Source organism: Xenopus tropicalis, chromosome 8 (genome assembly GCF_000004195.4).
Source record: "Xenopus tropicalis strain Nigerian chromosome 8, UCB_Xtro_10.0, whole genome shotgun sequence".
Taxonomy (NCBI): Eukaryota; Metazoa; Chordata; class Amphibia; order Anura; family Pipidae; genus Xenopus; species Xenopus tropicalis.
This window is the reverse complement of record NC_030684.2, coordinates 63,315,714-63,341,329: the sequence shown is the minus strand read 5'-3', so window position 1 is coordinate 63,341,329 and position 25,616 is coordinate 63,315,714. Positions and strand designations below refer to the sequence as shown.

General features: G+C 34.9%; 1 protein-coding gene across 1 annotated transcript in view; it reads left to right on the top strand.

Moving 5' to 3' along the window:
• The window catches only part of LOC100488567 (connector enhancer of kinase suppressor of ras 2), a 276,323-nt gene that overhangs the window by 185,805 nt on the left and 64,902 nt on the right, over positions 1 to 25,616 (top strand). Inside the window, exons 9-11 of the mRNA XM_031891318.1 lie at positions 17,672 to 17,818; positions 20,075 to 20,208; positions 22,593 to 22,804. Of these exons, the coding sequence (XP_031747178.1) occupies positions 17,672 to 17,818; positions 20,075 to 20,208; positions 22,593 to 22,804 (493 nt within the window). The remainder of the gene's footprint in view (positions 1 to 17,671; positions 17,819 to 20,074; positions 20,209 to 22,592; positions 22,805 to 25,616) is intronic.

The window sequence follows — 25,616 nt, the reverse complement described above, 5'->3', positions numbered from 1 at the left end:
CACTTCTACACATCTGATTGATCACCGCTCAGATATAAAACGAAAGGGTTTATGAAATAAAAGGCACTAAGTTTGTCCAGGAGCAATATCCAATATCAGCGAATCTGCAGGTAGCACTAGTCACCTGATTAAAAGCAAACATCCTATTGGTTGCTATGGATTACTGCTACTGTGCAGCAAGGTAATTATATTTGTATAGAGACACAGTGACAGTGCTTATATACATATGTTTATTAGATCATATTACACAGTTGGCAATGTTTTAGGCAACCCAGCACTATTTTTCAAACCTTGAAAGGACAAAGGGAAGCCAGACACTTGGGTCAGTATGAGTCAAAGTATTGTTGAACCATACATCCCTATATCTCATATATTACTAGAATTGATAAAAAAAATAATATAATCAGCTATAATGTCATAAAGCTGGAAAAACAGGGAAACTGAAAAAAGGCACAAATCTAATTTCTGCTCTAGACATCGTTCCAGAACCTTACCTCTCAGTCAAAGCAGATTGTACTTCCAGGTAAAGATGGGATAATATTGTAGTGTTGACATGGCAGCAAATTGATTAGGGAGTTTATAAAGGAGTTGCTGGCATATAAGGACTTATTTTGACTACTTAAGCAAGAACAAGTTCAGACAAATCCCATGACACAATGTAATAATAAATCCTCCCCACTTATGGGGAAAAAAATCTTATTTGTTATGGCTTTTTATGAACCATCTTGCTAGTCTATTAAATAAGCATGCTGTATGCACAAAAGAATAAACTATAATCATAACAATAAAACCGGATTCACATTTATATGATGAAAATTACAGAATCAATTTTCATAGTGTCTCAAGTTTTCTTGAAGAAAGGCAACACTTTTATTTATTTTTAATTCATGCTCATGGAGGAGCTCGCAGATGAGGGATAATAGCTCTTTCACTTCATGCAATCTCTCATTGTCTTCGCATTATGGCAGTGGTTTAATTAAAGAACTGAAAGATCAGAAATGCAAAGTAGGAAGAGTACAAAGATTAACTTAGAGACCCAAGGGATGAATAAAGAAATAGCAAAGAAAGAATGGTAAAATGCTAGCCCAGCTCTTCCAGACTTTGATCCCAAGGGATCCATACACAATGAAAGTAAAAAGATTTTTACTTTTAACAACAACATCCTCTTCTGCCATTATACTAAATGGTTATGCAATATATTATGCAGAATGGGTTTTATTCAGATAAGGGTTCTTTCTATGATTTGAATGGCCAAATGATGGCATTTAAAGAAAAAGGAAAGGTATAATTACCAAATGTTAGAAGACAAATATGGTGACTTGGTGCTCCAACAGTAGTACTCTGCGTCAGGTTTCAGGTAAGGGATTATAATCACTAGGGAGCACCTAAGATTTAGGCATCCCCCAGTGATTATACCTTCTTTCCTTTCCTATCAACATGAATGTATGCTAACATTTTTACAGAGGAAAAGCAAATTTTAGCAGTTTTCTGGATAACAGATTTCCAGATAGCAGGTTCTATACTTGTCTAAAACTAAAGGAAAAAATGCACATATGTCCTTAGGTTGTGAAGGCTCTCAATCTGTCTGTCTAATTATTCGGGACATCCATGCACTTTAATACATATACTATATTTAATAAGCCTGAAATAGACAAGCTTTTGTATATTACAGATTGTAGCATTTTGAGCCAACCACTGACAAATGCAGCATTTGCAGCAAGGCTTAACTGTATTTCACCTATATGTTTATACCTGCAATTAATTGACAAGGCCTTGCTTTAATTTCCATTTGGTTTAAGGAGGCCATGAGCATGGATTTTAGCTACAAGGATAAATTAACACTATAAGATTTGTACGACATGTTATTACTCATGTAATATGTAATGCCTCTGTCTCCATCTCTTTGCGCTTTACAGACAGGCCCAGACTGGCAATAGTAGAGGGGCTGCTGTAAGATGCCATAGACAGTCACTATTTAGGGGGCTGGTGGGGATCTGTTTCGGCCTCTGTGTCCTAGAAATGCCAGGGCCTATTTTGAATGCCAGTCCAAGCCTGGTTACAGAGACACTAGAAGGGCTATATGGTGGCAGAAATCCTAACTACAATCATTAGTATCAACAGTTTGTGCCACTTCCACTCTGTCACTGCACTCTGCAACTGGAAATCAGAATTCCTACATTCAAGCTGATTAGTACTAGTGCTGTGCCTATGACCCCAGTTTAATAAATCCAACAAATTTGCATGCAGATGAGCCTTAAATTTAGGATTAGGATTATTTCTTGGCATATCCTAAATCATTATCAGAGCTCTTTTGACTTGCTATTGGATTTCTCATTGAAACATATAGTTACACTCAGGATCACTAGCCATTATAGAAACAATGTATTAACAGAATATTCCAAGCCAGCAGGGTGCAAATAGACTCATATATCATTTTTTGGCTTTCAACTGACTACAATTTCCTGGAACGACATGCAATAATTTGGACTTTCACATCAAAAGCTAGCACAGCTGCACATCAAAGAATGCAATCTATTATTTAGCTCAACAAATGTGATCATGAATTACAGAACTGAAGCTATCATCCAGATAACGCATAAACCATGGGAGGACACCATGAAGGAAATCACTCAGTGAGGGTTGAGGTATTTATATTAATCAGAAAAAAGTAGAATTTTATTAAACATAGATTCATGGTACTGTATCCCTTGGCCAACTAGGACTTTTCACCTGGTCCAGTTGATATCTTAAATGAGCCCAAACAAATAGTGATTGGGAAATGCAATCATTCATTTCATGTACAATTCCAGATAGGAACAAATCAGTAAAGAAAAGAAAAAAAGCACTGTATATTAAGGTATGTAGGATTAATGTATTCATATTTATTACTGTATTTAATATATGTTCAAATTTGTTCCACACAGTTACAAATTGTGATAATTTTTTTTAATTACTGGCAAATATCTTAGTTTGTGAATTTATAGTTTTGTATGAATTTATACAAACACTTTTTTTATTTGATTTATCAGTGTTCGAATTTGACATTTGGATTTTTTTCCCGAAACCTCATAGGGGGGCCATTTACTAAACGTGGGATTTTTTTTTCCAATTCGGATTTTTAGCTCTAAAAGTTGCGACTTTTCCAAAAATTACTATGCATCCAAACGGCTAAAAATATTAATCCAACAATTTTTGACCCTGGTTTTTGAGCTAGAATTTTAAAATGTTTTGGTTTTCATGTGACAATTTGAAAAATTCAGGATTTATGCTATTTTTCTGCGACTTTTCACGGGCTGACTTTTTCAGTTTAGACTTTTTAGTAAATGTAAGACATTCGTGGAAACGAGTTTGTTCAAGTTTTAGTAAAGCTGCACTATAAATTTCATTAAGTTCTCCAAAATGAGAATGTTTGAGATTTATGTAGCTTGAATAAAACTCGAATATAAACTTTGGCATCTAAAAGCTTGCAAGTTCAGATAGAAGTCAGTCAGCAAAGTTTAAGCAATTTGTTTTAATTTCTGCTTCCTGCAATGGGTATTGTTTCCACTCGCTCAACCTCTGAGTGATCTTATATAGGAAATTTACCTTCAAATTAATTTTTAGCATTATGTAGCCAGACCATTTTTGAGACAATTTGGGGGTTTTATTTTAAATTATTTGGCTTATTTATTCTGCCTTTCTCTGCCCTCTGTTTAAATTTGAAATGCTTTCTGGCTGCTGTGTAACAATTATCTATTCAGGCCCTGACTTATTCATCTTTCCATCTGTGTTTAAATAACTGCCTGGTACATGGAACCTAAAAAAATTCAGTTGCAAATTTACTTAGATCACCACAATCAGCATCATAATAATAATAATCCATTTAAAGTGCCCCTTAGAGAAACATCAAAAGCATTAAACTAACAAGTCATTACCTCCACAGAATACTGCCATAACCAATGTAACATATTAATATAAACATTTATGCTAGGAACCCCAAATATACATAAACAAATTATTAGCATTGAAATCATTTAAGGTTCTTACATGTTCGTTTGTTAGTTATTGAATGGTAGCCCCTTATTTAAAATAAAGAAAGCATAAGGAAAGAAAGCCTCCCCAAAAATGCAAAAATTCACCCAGTTGTGCACAGTTTAGGAAAACTCCCACATGTGATTTTAGAGCAACCTTCTGCAGTGGATAATGCCTTCATTCCTGAGCCCCAGGTGCTCATTGCAGTGGTTGTGCAGTGGTGTGATTCCTTTTACATATTCCTTCCTGGCACTGCAGAATTTAAATGGGTGGAACACACTGTGCCCTTTTCAGCAATTACATCCTTGATTTGTTGGATTAGTTGCATAGCCTGTAAATCTTTCTGCAGAGATATGTTAAACCTTTTCCACCCAACACTTATCACAGCATTTTTTTAAAAAAAAGTGATTCTCCATGTTCCTTGTAAAATCACATAAATGTGAATGTGTGCTTTACAACCTTGCACTTGATCAGTGATGTATATATACATTTTGCCTTAGAAAGGAGCACTCAAGTAGAATATCTGCAATGGTCCCAAAGAGTTATTAGGAATAGTCATGATTTTTATGGTGTACTTTTTATTTCTAAATAACACTGTTTACATAGCAAATAATTCACTCTACCATTTTATTATTGAACCAACATATGTATTTTTTTTAGTTGTAATATTGGTGAGTAGGCGCCATCTTAGTGCACTGTGCCAGAGACTGAGTTTCAGAAGGAGCCAACGCTACACATTAGTGTCGCAAGCCGGGTTGGATTTCTTACTGTTGAGTGCTATTTTGATATCTACTGGGAGCTGCCATCTTGCTACCTTCGCAATGTTATTATTAACATTTATTTATAAAGCGCCAACATATTCCGCAGCGCTGTACAATAAGTGGGTTTCATACATTGTACATACAGAGTAACAAATAAAGCAATCAATAACCGATACAAGAGGTGAAGAGAGCCCTGCCCAAAAGAGCTTACAATCTACACTGTTCTGCTGTTTGGGTGCTGGGAAGGCACTTACAGACACAATTCACCATTTACCTACAATGCACTATTTTTGCCATAATTCCACCATTGCCACTTTGGGGGGTTACATTTGTTGTAATTGTGTCTAATGTGTCAAAATTGTGTCACTCATTACCTTTGCAGTGGTGTCTTTAAAAAATTAAAGTCCAAAAATTGGCTTAGGATGCAAGTACCATCTTTGCAAAATAGGCATTACCTTCTATGGAAGTATTTGCTTAACTGAGCTGACTGAAAAATGAAAAATAATGTATCCTCTTAGTTACAATAGACAGTTTGTATTATAAGGCTTCTTAATGTTTCCCTGTACAATATTGCCTATTTAACTTCCATGATATCTCTTGGCTCAAATCAATAAGGTCTTCAGAGTTTTTGTTCAGATGCATTAAAGGGAAGAAATTGCATCAGATGGCTAAGGTTTGTTATGTCACAGGACAATCAATATTTCTTGACAGCTGAGACTATTAAAAAGATATACAATCACCTTTTTATATATCAGTTTACTCGTGTGTTTGCTATGTTTGGGGATGAGCTCTATTATTGTTGGACAGGGATAATTTCAAAAGCTCAATGATCAATAACAGTTGGATTATATCTTAAAATATTTAAGCTTGCTTTGCTTAGTGGCCTACATTGATCATCTGGCCAACAAGGCAGGTTCTCCATACAAATATGGTACTCTTCCAAAAGCAACACAAGTGAATAAATCTGCTTGTAGGTGTTAAGACTGCTGCTGCTAAAGCTCTTGACACAAAGTTTACAAAGATAAACTTTTGCAGCCAAATGAAAGTATTTTCAACCTCTTAATATAAGTACCCCGTTGTACTGTTAGGAGATTGTTCTCTGGATATCCTTTGCTATCAAAAGATATGGTTCTACAGTAATGCTACTTTTTATGTATCTTTTCCTACCCTGGTAATAATGATACATAATATAGTTCATATGTGTAGATAAAACTCTCAAAATTTAATGTTCTTTTTAAGTTATTTTTTTAAATGCAGTGTGCTACTCCTAAAGAGTATATTTTTATATTGTTTTTTGGTATTACTCAAATTGAACTCCTAATCCTTTTTCCAGTATGCCATACAATCTACTGCCTGGTTTCTAGGGCCAATGACCTTAAGAACGTTAGAGCAGGTTTAATGGCAAATTGCAGAAAAAACAAGTTACATTTTTATACCTGATACTAAAAGATTTATTCCTTTTATAAATTTTTATACCTGATACTAAAGATTTATTCCTTTACATTAAAGGAGAACTAACATCCCCAAGACAAATGTTCCCATCCACTGCTATCCATTGATCCCCCTATCTGCTCTCTCCCTGCAGAGTCTATTTCATAGATGCAAAATATATACCTATAGATGCAAAATAGCGCAGGAGAGCTAGCAGGTGCCATCTTCTGTATCTTCATGTTTTCTTCAGACCAGTTTAGTGACATGGAGCTTGCTGATGCAGGCACAGTCAAAGGAAATCACAGAGTATCTTTAACTGTGCATGAGCTATCAAGATCTGACCTGCACTGAGCAGTCAAACATTTTCAAAGGGGTGTTAGTGCTCAGTACAGCTACATGTGGTGACAGATGATTCTGGAAATCATTTCAAGTTTCCAATGTAGAAAATAATTTCTTAAATCTAAATCTAGTAACCTGATCATCATCTTACGGTGCAATGTGTGACTTGTAACTTTGGCTTGCCATGGACATGGCTATGTCCAAATATTCAATGTTTGCATGAATTTATGAGTTTAAAGGAAAACGAAAGGCAAAATCACTTGGGGGTGCCCAAGTGACTTTAACCGCTTACCTTGTACCCCGGGCTGGTGCCCCTGTTAGGAGAAAACAGCACCAGCCCGGGGTACCTGGAGCGGAGCGCTTTCTTCTTCCGGCTTCCGTTGCTGCAAATGCCAGCGGTGGGCGCATGCGCAGTAGAGTGAAAAGCCGACTTTAATGTTTAAGTTCGTCTTTTCACTCTACTGCGCATGCACGCGCAGCGAGTCAGGAAGAAGTAAGCGCCGGCAGCTGCCCCGGGCTGGTGCTGTTCTCTCCTCACAGGGGCACCAGCCCGGGGTACAAAGTAGGTGGTCAAAGTCACTTGGGTGTGCCTAACATTTTGGCACCCCCAAGTGACTTTGACTTTCTTTTTCCTTTAATTTTTGTTTCATAAAGAAAAATATGGCCACCAAAGCACAAATCACAGTTGAAAACATACCACTACATTAGGGTGGTTCAGGTGCTCCAACCCCAGAACCTCGGCACAGGAAAGCGAACAAGCTATAACAATGCAAGAAACTGTAAGTATTGGGCATTTAAAGGATGCACAGACAGGGTACCAGAAAGCAGTAAAAAGGAAAAAAATCTTTTAATACCATTATATCTAAAGCTGTACACATTTTGTGCCCAGGTGGCCTATGATTAAGTGGATCTTGTGGATCATATGATTGGCCAATACCTACATTTTCTTACTGGGAGCAATACTTTTTTTTTTTTTTACCCTCAGTTGATGTATTTTTTATATTTTAACCCAAAGCAGCAATAGTTGTGGGATAGAAAATATGTACAAATTTTCTTGATTTATTCCCAACCAAAGACTGCATGACATTTCAGGAGATCAAAACATCTTATATGCAGTAATGTTCAGGAAGGGATAATGACATGCAGGATAAGTATGTAGAATACCTCATTTTTTTGCATTTTCTGTTTAGGTTTTCATCCTGGCTTTAATTTTTTTTAACTCAGATTTCTGATGGAGAATTTTGTATAATACAGATTTTAGAGTGCATTAGTGGCCAGTGCTAATCAAACAACACTGTTTATAAAATGTTAATAATTCAAACCACATAAAATGCTGCAATATATATATATATATATAGCTCAGATAACACCAACAAATAAAAAGTAAACAAAAATGCCCTAAATGCATTTATTCATAAGATTAACTTTCCCTGCACTTTTCAGAAATCTGCTTTTACAAAAACCTGTAGTTTTATTTTTCATGAGGAGACAGTGGGACAAATAGGATAGAAATAACCGTTCTGTCAATTTGAATAAACAATTATCATTGCTTGGTTTCACTGCTTCTTAAATTCAGGCTGAATAAGTGTATAACATGAATAATGAATTGAAATAAAAAGATTTGAAAGTAAATTATTAAGCTGTGTTATCAAGTAAAATAAAACCTACAGATATTCTGTTTAAAAGACAGCTTTATTTCTGTTACTTAAAGGAAGATGGGCATATTGAAACAGTTGCCTAAGAGAAGTCTGTGGAGGCTATTGACTTTAAAATACTGCTGGTTATCTAGAGGCAAGTGGCAAGAATGCTAAAAGGGTTGTTTTCAATGATGTATGGAACCTCAGCAGCAGTACCATTATCCATGGATTGTATGCTCCTCCTAGTGGTGATATACAAAAATGTATTCTTTAATATTCATACTTAAAGGGGATGTAAAGGCTAAAAACAATATTGCATGTACTGTTTGTAAACCTAAAAGAAGCATCTTTGCACCATTTCTTTAAAGTAACCAATTCTGTGCAGCAGAATTCACTGTTCGTCTTCTCTCCCTCCTGAAGCTGCATACAGGAATCCTTTCCCGGCCAAAGCGCAGGGAAGCAGAGCGGGGTTGTTTCTTACTGATATTAGCCTCAATGAACAATAAACAAATGAAACAACCCTGCTCTGCTTCCCTGCCATTCGGAATGCAAAGTAGCGCTGAGCGTTTCCTTACTACTAGTGATGAGCGAATCTGTCCCATTTTGCTTTGTTGAAAAATTTGCGAATCTCTGAAAAGATTTGCAAAACGGCGGAAAAGTCCATCCCTGTGGAATTATTTTGCTGTTTCGCGGATCTTTTCAAAGATTCGCAAAACGACGAAGTGGCAAAGGACAGATTCGCAAAAAAATCTGCCAATGGCAAAGCACAGAATTTTTTTCATTTGAAACGTGCGTAATTTTTTTGCCACATGCTGCGGGTGTTGTGTGTATAATTTTTTGGATACATGCGACAATTTTTTTTTTTACGCTGGTGACAATTTTTTGATGCCAAATTTTTAAAAGATTCGCAAATTTTGTGGTAAAGTGAAAAGGGACAGATTCGCAAAAAAATAAGCCAGCGACGAAACACGGAAATTGCCGCAAATCCATTTCTGGCTAATTATTTCACCCATCACTACTTACTACTCTAGCCAGCCGTGAAAGGATTCCTGTATGGGGAAGGAGACGAACAGTTTAGCTGCACAGAATTGGTTACTTATAGGAAATGGTACAAGACTATCACAGTGTTGTACTTGTAAATCATTTGTAAATCACTATTGACCATTGTCAAGAAGAGGGCTATTAAATATTTATTAACTAACAGACCTGGCTATTTTATCTAGAGATGTATGAGCTCCTAACAAACTGCCTATTAATTTGGCTACCACAATTTTTCAAAATGGCACTCTCAAATAATGGCTTATCTCTTTCAGTTGCAAAATATTTATTCTTCTCAACTGAAAGTGTTAGTTCATGTCTGGTTAACATAACGCCACTTACATTTATATCCTCCAAGCATACATTTTTTTTTTTTTTTTTACCGACCTCTGACTCCAATTACTTTAGAAACATGACTGTGTCTTTACCTTGAGCCAGTTTGGATCTTGTGCTTCCACTAGGTTTTCGTTTCAAATAACTGAGATATGGACAGGCATAAGTGCCATCAAATAAATCATGTCTACGTTTGCTGTTTTAGAATTAAACAATTTTAAAAATAACTTATTTATGGCTGTTTTTAAAAAGAGTGAGGCATGTAAACCATGTATAATCTTTGCCTTTCTTATGGTTTCTACAGGAGAGAACAGGATAATATATTTCAATTCTATTTTTCCATTGAAAATCTTCATAAACAAGCAATGCCATATTCTACGTTTCATGGTCCAGCATTACAATGTAAAGATTGTCCTTTTAACTTTGAAAAGTTGTCCCAATAACAAATTGACAACATGAAGGTAACAAATGAGCCATGAACAAGAAAACTGCATTCAGATTCAAGTCTCCTTAATTTGCAGTAGAACCTGCAAAGAAGTAATTCCCTGACTTCTAGTTTTTTTTGAAGAAGAAGACAAGTAGCTAATTCATTACTTACAATTCGTCACACAAGAAATCAATTTCGGAGGCATGTTGCTTTCAAAAGCAGTACTGAGAAAGAATATGCTCAGGCATAATGTAGAAAGTATTTTAAGCATTTCAGCTTTCTTTTATTGAAATATTTAAAAAAAAAAAAACTATTATAAAACAGTCCCAGGCCTTGCAATAAATGTAAGTCTATAAACATCATAACATTTTAAAGGAAAACTATACCCCCAGAATGAATACCTAACCAGTTTATATTATATTTATTGACCTATTAAAGAATCTCACCAAACTGGAATATCTATATCAGTAAATATTGCCCTTTTACATCCTTTCCCTTGATCCACCATTTAGTGATGGGCTGTGTGCTCCCTCAGAGATCACATGACCAGAAATAATGCAGCTCTAACTGTAACAGGAAGTAGTGTGGAAGCAAAAGGCAGAACTCTGTCCAATCATTGGCTGATGTGGCCTAGCATGTATGTGTGCCTTGGCTTGTTTGTGTGCACTGTGAATCCTATGATCCCAGAAGGCGGCCCTTAATTCTTAAAATGGCAATTTTCTATTTAGTATTACCCAATAGCACATACTACTAAAAAAGTATATTTTTATAAAAATGGTTTATTTAGATGAAGCAGGGTTTTACATAGGACCTTGTTTATGCAACATATTTATGAATTGTTTGGGGGCGTATAGTTTTCCTTTAAAAATTGTATTCATTCTATGGTTTATAATATTTTAGTAGAGTTAGCATCTATGCTTTATCTATGCTTTTCACATAGCCTAAATTATTCAAAATTAATAAATTTCTAAGAAAAAATAATCCTTACCTCTTTGGAAAGCCTTAAGTACTTAAGTGCATAGATGTCACAATATATCAATGTATTATGTTATATTTATTATGCAACTACTTTTGGATAGTAAGCCCTACTGAGGACCCCCTCAATTGGTATTTTTATATATATTCATACATTAATAATAAAACTAATCATTTTGAAAAATTCTAAATTATATACAATTATAAACACCCGTGGAAAATCCTAGACCTAGAGAAAAAGAAAATGATGTTTCTGTTGTGGCTGTTTTCATGCTTAGAAAACAAAAATGGCAATTAAAACCCAAGGCACATTTTCTCATTTTCAGGCAAGGCATTCCCACAGAACAACTAGCCAAAGCTTTTCTCAGAAAAATCAAGACTTTCATGTGAAATGCTGAGTGTATTTTATTTTGTTTTGGGTTTTTCAAGAAAATTCAGCTTGTCGCAGATCAGAAGTATTCCTAGAGCATCTTGTGTATCAAGGGAATATTCTTTGAAGTGTGCTTTAATTATTTTCTCCTGTACTTTACAGTAACCTCTCTGGGTTACCCTCATTACATATCATTCTGCTTTGCTTTATATTTTCTCCATATTTTTGAAACTATATTCCACAGTGCAGTTCCAGCTTGATTTTTTCCCACAATCCACTTATTAAGAATAAATATCACACAGTATAATTAAAAAATTGATGTACAGGTACAGGTATGGGATCCCTTATCCGAAAACCCATTATCCAGAAAGCTTCGAATTACGGAAAGCCTGTCTCCCATAGACTCCATTTTAATCAAATAATTTAGAATTTTAAAACTGATTTCCTTTTTCTCTGTAATAACAAAACAGTACCTTGTAATTGATCCCAACTAAGATATAAAATATCCTTATTGGGGGCAGAACCCCAATAAGTCCTATTGGGTTTAATTAATGTTTTATTGATTTTTTAGTAGACTTAAGGTATGGAGATCCAAATTACGGAAAGACCCCTTATCCGGAATACCCTTGGTCCCGAGCATTCTGGATAATGGGTCCTATACCTGTACTATGAATGTAAAACCTTTTTTAAAAAAAAAATACCACATCTGAGTTTTTTAAATCCAAGGCAATGTTCCTCTGTTTGTAAGCTGATACATGGACCCCACCAGCATTTTGAAATGTGCTACATTGACTAAGAGCCTGTCGATACACTGGATAGACACGAAGGAAGCTGAAACCACAATACTCGGTGCTGGCTATCACAGATAGGTTAACCTTTTACACAGGAAATCATCTTACCTTAAATTGATGGGAAATCATCTGCCACAACAAAGCCCTACCTATCTGCAGCAGTTTAATGCTGCATTCACTCACTAGATCTAGCTATAAGGCATAGGGGCAGAGTTACTAATGCACAAATGCTCCGAGTGTATTTTCACCAACTTTTTCTACGCTTATGCAACTCTTTCTACGCTTGCGCAACTTTTTCTACACTTGCGCGGAAAAATTGGAAAGGTTTTCCCGCTGTTTACAATCGTTCGGTACTAAAATTTTGGGACTTTCTGATTGCCAGTATGATATTATCATGACTAATACAATTTTTTCTTAAGCATTTTCGTGATATTTGCGATCTTCAGAAATTTTCGTATCCAATCCGAATTTTTCCAATTCGGGATTCAAACTCGTGATTTGATAAATCTGCCCCATAGTATGAGAAATCTGCCCCGCTGGATGAGAAATATGATGTCATTGGCATTGCTAAACAGTATTTACTCACTCACTGAGTGAGTAAATAACTGGGCAGTAAAAAGGCTATTCCTTGTTTCAGATATATAGAAGCAATAGAAAAGAATGAGTGGTATGTCTGTATATTAAGCAGAATTTAAAAACCTTTATAAATAATGAAGTCATGGTGAGGGCTAAATCCTTAAGTAAGCAAATAGAAAGGCTGCTAGTTTGGGCAAGGCTTAATAATAGGTGATATAAATCACCCTGATTTTACTGTCTTCAGATCAGAACTTCAGTGCATAGATTGGGACATTAAGTTTTTAGCTAAAATGCAGAACAGAAGTGGTTGTCATTTAATATAATATTAGTAAGTAAGTGATATAAATCAGCAAACATTGAAAATGGGAAGCTGGTTGCTGCACAAGTAAAGACTAATCTCCAAAAAGGTTTAAGTATATGAAAGGTAAAAAAAAGATGCAAGTTGAGTGTGGCTCTACTACAAAATGGTCATGATTTGGTTATAAAAGTCACTGAAAAACATTTAAATGCATACAATAGAGGAGTCAGATGGCTCAGCTCAATCAATTCAATGGCTCAAACAGGATATGGTACTTAAGGTGAACTTTAGGGAGCTTTGACTTTCTTTCCATTGGTATGGTACCTATGATGGGAGGAAAGTTTATGCAGTTTCAATATTCCAAGGGATTATACTCTGAATCTGGAAATTTTGATTCATATATTCAACATCTGTGGTGCCAAATTATTTGAAAGTTCGCCATAACTACATTCAAGATTATTGGACACATTTACTAAGCAATTTTGAGAAAAAGTGGATTTTTTTTACTTCTAGATATAGTTGAGATTTTATTGTTGTTGTTTGGCAGTACTTAATTTTTCTGATATTGTTTCTTGAAAAATTTCAGGGTTTTTTTTCTTTTTTTTTTTTTAAATAACTCCCAAAATTTGTGATTTATTAAGGCTTGGTTAACTTTTTTTGGGCAAAAAATAATTTGGCAGGTTTGATCTCTCTAGTACCATTGAGTCCTGTGCAGGCTTACAATAGTAGATAAATAGAACAGGCAGTGCCAAGCCTGTCCTTGACACATTTTCAAGGAGAAGTTAATCCCATCTTTGTTTTCTGCTTCTCCCAGTTTCAAGGAGAAGTTAGTCCCCTCGTTGTTTTTTGTTTTACCCAGTTTTAAGGGGAAATTAATCCCCTCGTTGTTTTCTGTTTCATCCAGTTTCAAGAGGAAGTTTTAGTAAATCTGCCCCTATAAGTAATAATCAGCATAAAAGATTGTGCTTTAAAAATGTAACTGCTTTTTATGATAAAGCAAGTAGAAACTTGGACAGGGGTGCTGCAGTTGCTGTGTGGCCCGATTGCCTGTGTGTACACAACTGCCTTCCAAACTAAGGTCAGTGGGCCTTAATTAAGATTCTTCAGATAAAGAAAAATGGCTAAAGGATAATGTATATTGGTTAGCAATGGTAAAATACGGTTCTTAGTGGGGTGGTAAGGTTCTAGTATATAAAAATGTGGAAGACACTTATAACCTTAAAGGGACTAGGACAAATGTGTGATGGAAAGGACTTAGGGGTACTTGTGGATAATACACATAGTTTAATGAAGAAATGCAGAGGCAGAAAGGGTCAGCAAGGTTTTAATCTGTATTAAAATGGGTTTACCTTGTAAATTGCCCAAGAGATAGGGTAATTCTTCTCCTTAAAAAAGTCAGGATAGTTTACATTGGTGAATAAGAGTTTAAGGAGAGATACAATAACTATATGTACATGTATAAGGGGACCATAAAATCAACTCTCTTGGGATTTATTCAGCAGTAGATTATTTCAGCCAGGACATCTAATTCAAGAAATGGTAGGACCTATAATATTAGAGAGAGGTAAATTGTCTCATATGAGGGGGGAAACATAGATTTTTTATCTGTTTACTCAACTTTTAATGAAGGTTTCCTTTTCAATATACCCAGAAGTAAAAATATAACTATTGATGAATGGGTGACCCGGGAGGAAATTCAAAAAAAGCCTAGGACATGTGAAAGTAAATAAAGGTCCAGGACTGAATGGTATTCATTCCAGAATACTAAAAGACCAAACTATGTGTTTGCAGCATGGTTTTATGTGTAAAAGCTCTTGCCAGACACATTTAAATGCCTTTTGTGAGGTGGTGAGCACAAGCCTAGACAATGGGGTGACAGAGGATGTGATCTACTTAGATTTTGCTAAAGCACTTGTTATAGCACCACACAGAAAGTTACTGATTACATTAATGAGTACTGGGCTAGAACATCATATTTGTACTTGTACAGATAAAAGAAAAAGGTTAGATTTCCAAGAGTTGCTGTTAGTAAAATAATCTCTAATTGAACCACTATTAATAGTGGTATATTTTAATAGTGTATGTCCTTGGCCCTTTCAAGATTCTGCCATTTTGCAGAGAGATTCTAATCTGGAGAACTGACAACTAACTGGCAAATTAAGTTTAATATTGATAAATACAAGGGTATACAGTTTGGTAGAAATAACATCAATTCTAGTTACACATGGTGGTAAGGTGTTGAGAACCTTCTTATTAGAGAATGATTTTGGGACTGTGAGGAAAGATTATTAAGGTTTGGTTGTTTTTCTGGAGAAAATGTGCTTGCAAGTGGATATGATTACTTTTTACAAGTACAGTTGTATATTAGAGGACATTATAGACAGATAGCCTGGGAACTTTTTTCCATAGAAAAGACCTAAGAACAAGAAGTCACCCCTATAGATTTGAGGAGGTGATCTTTCACTTGAAGCAGTGAAGGTCTAAAAGGTAAGGTTGTAAAAGGCCCTGCTGGGTGATGATGTGATGGCAGATTTTATTAATGCCTTAAAAAGTGGCTTGGATATATGTGAGTGTATATATTGGCCCATATATATATATATATAGTGGTGGCACTGATGTGAATAATCTCTGTAAATCACTGTGTAAATGCATTGACTCTATATAAATAATATATAATAAACAAATAATACTAGCATATACAGTTGATAACTTCTGGAATTACAGTTAAATGGGAAAACACGCAGATAAGTTCCATACCTAACTTTGTAAATTACTACATGCAAAGTTTCATCACAAGCTGCAATCCATTGATATGTCTAGTGACTTCTCAGGAACTTTAGTACAGCCCACAAAATGCATTTGCAAAACTAGCATAACTAGAATAAATCAAAGAATGTTTGTATTGCGAGCTGCAGGAGTAATTTCAACAACATTTTGCTTTTTGTCATCATAACTTTCCCCAAAATAAGAAGTTAAGAGGCATCTGTCACTAGTGTAGAAACATCAAGTACATGAGAATAAAATAGGTCAGCACTACTGAAGATAAATCTGTTCTGCTCCAAACTCACTATACCAGTCAGACATTTTTACTTTTGACGTTTTTTTAGTCGTTTTGACATTTTGCTTTAGAAAAAATACAAGAGTAAAAGCTTTCAGGTCTTGACGTGGAATAAATGGAAAATTCATGCTTTGCAGTCCCTTGCACCTTATTTTTATACAGTTTTCTTTTCTTGCAAAACAAAAAATGAAGCGGAATAAAAAGCTGTATCATGTGATGTATTTCATTTTATTTAAAGGGCCATTTCTGGTGCTTCAGTTAACTCACTATGGTTAACAAAACCTAATGTATTAAAGACTGTGAAAAAATCAGTAGAATCTGTCTTTGCTCGCCTCATATACAAGTATCAGTGTAGTATTTTTATATTCTGGTGTTAGGGACCCTTTTTTCAAAGTATCCGGTTTTGGCTGAATCCTTGCTCTGCACCGAACCAAAACTGATTGCTAATTAGTATAAATTAGCGTATGCAAATTAGCATTCGGAAGGGAAATGTATGGAAACTAGAGAATTTCCCAAATCAAGGGGGGGAAATTTTAAACCCTTTTCGGTTCAGGATTCACCCGGATCCATCGGGGTGGATTCGTGAGTTTGGTCGAACCCAAAAATGAGGGTTCAGTGCATCCCTAATATACACATATATATTGTATAGAGAAGTTATCTACAAGAAGTATATGTGATTTTATGGTATGCTAGCAAAATCTGTAGTACAATTCTGTACTATGATTATATACTACTGTGATGGATGTATTCTGTCCATCTAATTTCTAATTGCCAGGCAACATGTGAGTATTTATCCTGTTAGAAATATCTGAAACCTACACCATATTTGGCCCTTATGTGTTTTCAGTGGTAGTAAAATAATAAAATATTAACATATAAGCAATTATGTTCATTTACAGTTTTTTTAAATATAAATTCTTGGAGAAAAACGGTTTTGTATCTTTAATTAAATCTATGAAATTCCTTTATTACCACAATCCTGCAATATTACTGAAAAAATGAATTTACAATTAAAAATGAGGTAGAGGAATGCATTGTATTTTCTTTCCCAGGATTCTAAACTGTTTTGGTTCAGAAACGGGTGCTGAGAACATTATTAAAAGTAATAATTCAGTTTGTATGGAAACTAGAGAATTTCCCAGATCAAGTGTACTGTTGTTATAGTATGTTACCTTACTGTTATTTACAATAACACATACTGTGTCTTTTTATTCTGACACATTAACACTTTAAAAGCAAAGTGATAACTTATATAAGACAAGTATATCTATTTACTTTCCTACTGAGAATTGTCATTACAAAACTACCCTTTTTTTTTTAACGCAACTTAATTTTTTTATGTGCTTTTGCAAAAAGGCAATTTTATTTCTTCTGTTTTAGCAAACATTAGGCTTTACCTCTCACATGTCTACTAAACTCTGTTATGCCATTTCTGTGCTACAGAGGTTTAAATCAAGAAAACAGAAACCTTCCATTATCTAAAGGACCAAGGACATACCTTGCCAAACCATGCCGAATGTTTTGATAACCTCTTTATTGTATTTCTAACCACAATATCAGTTTATGTATGTGTGAGTGTGTTATTTTAATAAATTATTTCTAATCATTATTATTTTCATATCTTAGGTGGGCTGGCAGCTAAAGAACTTAGTAAATGCTTTGAGAGAAGATCCAAATGGGGTCATCCTAACACTAAAGAAGAGACCACAGAATACTCTGGCATCTGCCCCTGCACTGTTAAAAAATGTTAGGTGGAAACCACTAGCCCTTCAGGTAATCACAGATCTTCCATATTTTACATACAACTAAAATGTGTTTATTATTCAAGTTTATTATTTTCCCCTCTGTGGCAAATTAGAGAGGCTTCAGATGGTTTTTTTTTTTGCCTTCCTCTGTATCAGCTATCAGTTAGGCAGGTTATATATAGGCCTTAAGGCCTATATGGATGTGTCTTTTTTCAACCTAACTTACTATGTTATTATGTAAAATATCTCATTTTTAAATAAAACATTGTAAAGGTATTGCACCCGTTATCCAAATTATTTCATTTTTTCTGTTATAATGAGACAGTAGCTTGTACTTGGTCCCAACTAAGATATAATAAATCCTCATTGGAGCCAAAACAATTCTATTAGGTTTATTGTTTAAATAAATAATTTTTTAGTAGACATAGTGGCAGATTCATCAAAGTACGAGTTGGAATCCCGTAATTGGATTAGATACGATAATTTCTGATGATTGGAAATGCCACGGAAATGCTTAAGAAAAATCGTAATACTCACGATAATTTTGTGTTACGATTTGAAAGTCACACAATTTTCGTATCCGTACGATCGTAAACGGCAGGAAAACCTTTCTGACTTTGATCCTTCTGTGCATGTTTTTGGAAGCCTCCCATAGGACTCAATGGCACTCTGCAGCTCCAACCTGGCCAAAGGAAAGTCCCGATACCGAAGCTTTAATGAATCCGAAACTTTCGTACTCGTTGAAACAAATACGATTTTGTCGCGTACAATTTGTCACAAAGTACGGAAAACTCGAGCATATTAACAAAAAAATGCAGAAAATACACACAGTTCTATAAATTAGAAAGAATATGATTTTTTTTAATTGGGAAGCAATCGTACTTTGATAAATGTGCCATCTTCACCCTGTCACAGCTACAAAAATAGACAAGGCTGATCATTTACTGGTAATTGTCTCTACGTGTTTCAGGAGAGGCATACAGTGCGGATAAAAAAAGTAAAGTTTTCATGTTTTGAATAAAACAGCCCATATGTAAATATAAAAAATATATAAATAAAGCATCTTCCCTTATATAGACCCACAAAAAAATGACTGCGTGTTACTCAAATGGCAAAGTTCTAATATTGATCCAAGATCTTTTTTATTCTTTATTTTTGTCCTCTTTAAACCCTAAACCCCTACCCATTGTACCACTCTGCTCTTTCCTTCCATTTTCATGATTACAAACATTTGTTTATTTTTTTTACAGCAAATTCTCTGTTCTTTTACACCTTTATCTCATCTTTCTTTGTTTAGTTACTCCATTTTGGTGCATTGCTCAAAATGAAAAAATAAATCATGATCATTTTCCTGTGTTACATGGAAGGCAACACTGAAAAGCCTGTGTGATAAGTGACACATTTGTGCATTAATCAATGCTCTAGTCTTGAGACTTGGTGTCCAAAATCCAAGGAAATCACTATGGTGTGTAATGATTAATGCAGGCAGTATCCCTCTATGTCCTGACATTTCAAATCATCACGATTAGTAGTATAATTATAATTAGATAGTATAAACAGATAGCATGATAAATTTGCCTTTTTAGACTTTTATATGTATTTTTTTCTAGTGGTTTGCTCACAGCATGACTCTGAAGATTAATCTTTAATTCCTGCAGAATCCAGGACACTGTTCACAGTTTGGCAACCTACACAGATCAAGTAACTATTTTTAGCTTGAGGTTAAGAAACCTCTTTGAATTGCTGCAGACGAGATATGAAAGGAATAGACAGTTCATTTGGTGAAGAGTGATACATGTTTTGGGGGAAAAGTAATCTTCACTTTCTTATAACAGGCAGCTGAATTGCAAGGTATTTAGGATAAAAAGTAGAGTGTCCTGCATTAAGGTACCCTTGATTACTTCTTGATTCTTACTTATCTAATGATATTTGGAGACAGATGTTACAGTTTTTTTTAAAAAAAATACTTATAAAGGAAACTCAAATAATAATGTTGTACTAAATAAGCCCAAACATTGTGATTTTTAAAGAAACTGCAATTTTGGTCAATTTCTATAGTAAGTATCAAAAATAACTTGACTCTTGCTGTTGTCACTTGATACTATACGCACAATCTAAGTATAGGATTGGCCTTCTGATGTAGTCAGAAAACCTCTTTTTTTGTACAACTCACTGACAGAATAAGTTGGCTGTCTAGAATTGTTAGAAACTTCACTTTTCACTTGTCAACAAAAGGTGCTTTCAGCATATCTATTACTATTTATATTTTGTTTTCTTCCTACAGCCTTTAATTCCAACAAGTCCTACGAGTGGCAACACTACTCCCACTGGAACAATTGGAATGTCATCCAAAGTAGATAGCTCAAACCTACATGATGTTTTCATCCTTTCTCCAGTTTCAGGACTTTATGGCCCGAGGTATAAAATTTTGGATATTACCAATGACTGGCAAAAGACCAAAAGGGTGATGTTTTGCAAGTCTTATAAGAGTAACAGAGGAATTATAAGTTAATATAACTTTCATGGAATCTTAGTGTCTCTCTGTGACTGTAGAGGTGCTACAGCTCCATTAAATCTTAGAATTTAAAACATTTTATGATGACATTTTATTAGTGGAGAGATAAATAAGTAGACTAGAAGTTAGGCGACTTATTCAAAGGGTTTATGTATCAAACGTACAACAGGAATACCCCTGGATCTACAGTGACTATCTTTCTTAGTTCGATCAGTTCTGCCTTGTTACCTGCTAAAAGAAAGGTAAAAATTATCATTTGATCTAAAGGTAAGGTTCCATCTATCAAAAAAAATGTAACCCAAACATCTCATTACTGTGGTTCAGTGTTTTATTAAACATGCCTTTATTAAACATGGTAAAAAGTTAAATTAAACAGGTTTAAACACTAACTGCTAATTGTCCCTTTATCCATAAAGCCCCCATTCAGAATGACAGAAATCACTGACTCATTAGTACATGCTGTGATGTGGATTCCATTGGGGCACACAGCATAGCAACCACATAAGCAAAAGCTTTTCCCATCTGCATCAATAGATGCATGCAATCTCTTGGTTATTTTTACAGATACCAAGGACAATAACCCCACTCCATAATTAAATGTATATATATATATATATATATATATATATATATATATATATATATATATATATATATACTGAGAGGTTTAGGTGCCCTGATGACTAAAAAAAGGAATAAAGAAAAGACTTTTGATTTATAAAAAAAATCTTTGATGCATTGTCTTTATTGTTGCCATAGCTACAGAAGTAGTCTAGTACAAGAATGACAGGCCCTGACAAATATTTTGGCTGTTTTCTCAAAGATTTATCTTCAAGGTGATAGGGAAGCTAATACAATTCTATTTTTGACTTTGATATTTGTTAACCATCCCACAACAACTGATGATCACATTATTCCAACAGAGAAACGGTTGTCTAGCATACTCTCTAAAAAGTCTAATCACTTTGTGTTATTAAAGTAAAACTATACCCCCAAAATGAATACTTAACCAGCAGATAGTATATAATGTTAAGTGACCTATTAAATAATCTAGCCCAACTGAAATATATATATCAGTAAATACAAGTATCAGAACTCTTATCCGGAAACCCATTATCCAGAAAGGTCTGAATTACGGAAAGGTCATCACCCATAGACTCCATTTTAATCCAATTCACATTTTTAAAAATTATTTCCTTTCTCTCGGTAATAATAAAGCAGTACCTTGTACTTGATCCCAACTAAGATATAATTAATCCTTATTGGAGCCAAAACAATCCTATTGGATTTAATTACTGTTTAAATAATTGTTTCAGTAGACTTAAGGTAGGGGATCAGAATTATGGAAAGACCCCTTACCCGGGAAACCCCAGGTCCCGAGCATTCTGGATAACAGGTCCCATACTTGTATTGATCAGAATTATGGAAAGACCCCTTACCCGGGAAACCGCAGGTCCCGAGCATTCTGGATAACAGGTCCCATACTTGTATTGCCCTTTTACATTCTTTCCCTTGATCCACCATTTAGTGATGGGCTGTGTGCTCCCTCAGAGATCATATAAACAGAAATAATACAGCTCTAACTGTAACAGGAAGAAGCAGAACTCTGTCCATTAATTGGCTGATGGGGCCTAGCATGTATGTGTGCCTCTGCTTGTTTGTGTGCACTGTGAATCCTATGATCCCAGGAGGTGGCCCTTAATTCTTAAAATGGCAATTTTCTATTTAGGATTACCCAATAGCAGGGGTCCCCAACCCCCGGGCCGTGGACGGCATGGCAGTGGGCCGCATCAGTTCCCGTAGCGCACAAAAACCACGCAATGCACACCTAAACAAGCTAATGAACGCACGCATAAAGGAGCGATCAAGCATGTATAACGCGCCTGCAGTTCACACCACGCACCCCCCCCCCCAGCGCGACACCCCCCCCCCCCTGGTCTGTGGAAACATTTTATTTGCCTCCTACCGGGCCTTGGTGCTAAAAAGGTTGGGGACCCCTGCCCAATAGCACATACTACTAAAAAAAGTAATTTTTTGTGAAAATGGTTTATTTAGATGAAGCAGGGTTTTACATGAGCTTGTTTATGAAATATATTTTTATAGAGGCCTACATTGTTTGGGGGTATAGTTTTCCTTAAATCCAAATGCTACTTTGTCATACATATATTTATACTAAAATACTAAAAAAAGCTAAAAACTACATTTTGAATTGCCATATATTTTGCAAACAATTCTTTCTTCACTTTCAATTTTTCTTCACTTACACATTTCCATTTAATTTTTGTAGGGATGAAATTGGAATTGTATCGTGCGACGACATCAATAAATATGGTGTAGGAAAGTCAGGAATGAAAGGCTCTGAATCCCCAAGCTATTACCTAGAGCATGAAAGCGGCAAATATTACACTTTAATTGAAGGTGAGGGACATCAAGTTGGCTCAGAGTATGAAAGAGGTAGATCAACAGGGGTGCGGAGAAGAGAAAAGACACCAACACACGGTATGACAAATTATTTTGGCCTTGATGATTAAAATGCACTAATATCTTTATACCAAAGGGGAATTTATTTGCCCAATTAAACTTGAGAATAAATAGTTCTGACGGGTCGTCATTTTTTGTGCCTGATATTTAAACATGTAATTCAGAGGTACCTTCCTTCCCCCAAACAACTTGCTTATAGCAGACATTGAAAAAAGCGCCTGGCAGGGTTTCTCATTACTTAGTTGAACTGGAGCATTATAGTATGTGGTAGACTATAAATTATGGGTGCAAAAGCTTTTCAAACACATGCAGAGGGGAATGTGAAATAGACCAGTTCTCAACAGGATATTAACTTGCCATGAGGTAAAGTGGAATATTCATAAAGATATAAAATTGGTTGGGGGTGAAAATGTAATGAACATGAAAGAAAAAGGAGAGAGGGAATATAAAGCAGAAAAAGGGCATTATGGAATTACTGGGAGATATGCAGAAATATAAAGGGGAGACATGAAGTAGCAATTATGGAGTAAGGAGGATAGAATGCTGATTTGGCAGAAAAGGTATATTAAAATCTGGGCAAAGGTGTAGTTAAAATAACCTTAGTGCTTAGACAAGGTGAGACAAAAATATAAAATAACTGGATTTATTAAGGAGGATATAAACTGTGGGGGAGAAGTTTGGGATGATCATATTATATTGCTGAGGCAAAGTCAAATGAGAATAATAAAGTGAGGGAAATTTACACTGGGAAGAGATATGCATAAGGAGGGAAATGGGGACTGAATAAGATAAAACTAGGCAATGGGTTAGTAAAGAGAGTATGAAAACAACTTAGAGGATAAAGTAAAAAAGATATGAGTTGGAGATGGGGAAGTGAGGGGGGCATATGATCTTAGGCAAAGTGAGGTAAATATAAACTGTGAAAAGTAGGAGTAATAGAATGTTACTGTCACTATATTCTATCTCCTATAGGAATGCATACAGTATAATGTTGAGGTAGCCACACATTATTATTAACATTATTATTAGCATTTAAAAATGCCAACATATGAAATTAAACAATAAATAGGTGTGGATACATTAAACATACAAGAAAACATATAAAAAAAAAAAGAGGGCCCACACATAAGCATCCATATGGGAAGAAATGTGGATGAACAAATAGCATGGATACAATAGTCAAATATGGGCTAATTGCTTGAACTGGCAAACACGTGGTGTTCTGGCTTTGCCGACCACTACATATACACATTCATATGGACTATCAGTCAAATTTTGTTAAATTAACTGTGCAACAATTTCAAAATTAGTTAATGGGTGGCTGGCTTCAGATAAAGCAAAGTGATGGTTATAGTAAACAGCATGGGTTTATAAAACCGGTTTCTAGTGAGTATGCATACTAATAGAGTTCATGGTTCTTCAGTGCTTGCAGAGTGGGTATTTGTATTTTTACCTAAATGCAGCAGTTACAAACATATATTATCTATGAGCAAGTAAGCCTGACAATATGGGGCTGAATTATCAAAGTTCAAATTCATATTTTTGCCATGAATTGAATTTGACAACTTCCATATTCGAATTACAGTTTCCAAAACTCAAATGTTCGATATCTATTAAGTATAAGAATTTGAAAACTTTGCCATCTAAAAGCTTACAAGTTCTTGTAGAAATCGGCAAATGTATTTTTTTAATTTTGCCAAAAATATTTTGAGTTTGTACTTTGTAGAACTGCTGAAAAAAGCAATAAGAATGCGAATTTGATGCCTTTCTGGGGGGGGGGGGGGGGGGGGGGGTTTCTTGGTTTAATTCGATCAAGGCTTTTATAAATATATACTTTTTTTGTTAAATAAGCAAATATTTACGTTTAGTTTATTCGAAATTGAGTTTATTCAAAATTGAAAAAAACATTACTATAAATTAGCATGTTCAAAGCTTTTCAGCATGCAAGCAATATATGCACATTCAAAATTGCTATTGAATCACATTGGGTTAACCTTGGAATTTTGCATTCAGAGCTAAAACTATGCTTTCAGTTGCCATTAAGGGTCATTTGGCACAATAATCACTGTTAATCCTGAGTTGACATCATAAATGACTCCGAGAGAACTCTATTTGAAGCTTTATAATGGCAGTTACTTTAATGGGGCAAATACATTATACCCATGTCTAAATTTTATTTCTGCTTTTGATTGGATATCATATGAAGACCAGTTGTGTGCATTTCCTGGCAGACAGGAAATAACAAATACATAATACATAATAATACTTTCATTTTGTTTTGGGTTACAGGAAATATATCAATAATTGAATTATTTTTCCCACAATTTTATTACAGATAAATTATTATTGGAAGGGATTCCTTCCAGGTTTAGACAACCTAATTAAAGTAAATATGAACAGATCTATAATTTGTTTTTGACTTCACATTTTGTCAGTTTTCTCTTCTCCCTTTTCCTCAATAAATAACCTGCAATTTCTGAAAACTGTTCTGTGAAATAACTTATTCCACCAAAGCTATAGATAGAGTGGACTATGATGCTACCTGTGGCCCTTTATTTTGTAAAACTGCATGCAGACTGCATGACTTCTTTATAATGAATTGAATGGCAATTAAGTTTTTCATTACATTTTAAGATTCTTTAACATAAATGTATTATCGCTGTTGATAAATATGATAATAAGATGTTGATATGCGCATTAGCAGCACCTGGTTGTAATGACTTAAATCAAACCAGCATCCAGTCCTGAAATGTCATATCTAAAAATGTTTCAGAAATATCCATAACAGGCACAGCTATATTCGCCTTTCTTAGAATTAAGCTGCTATATG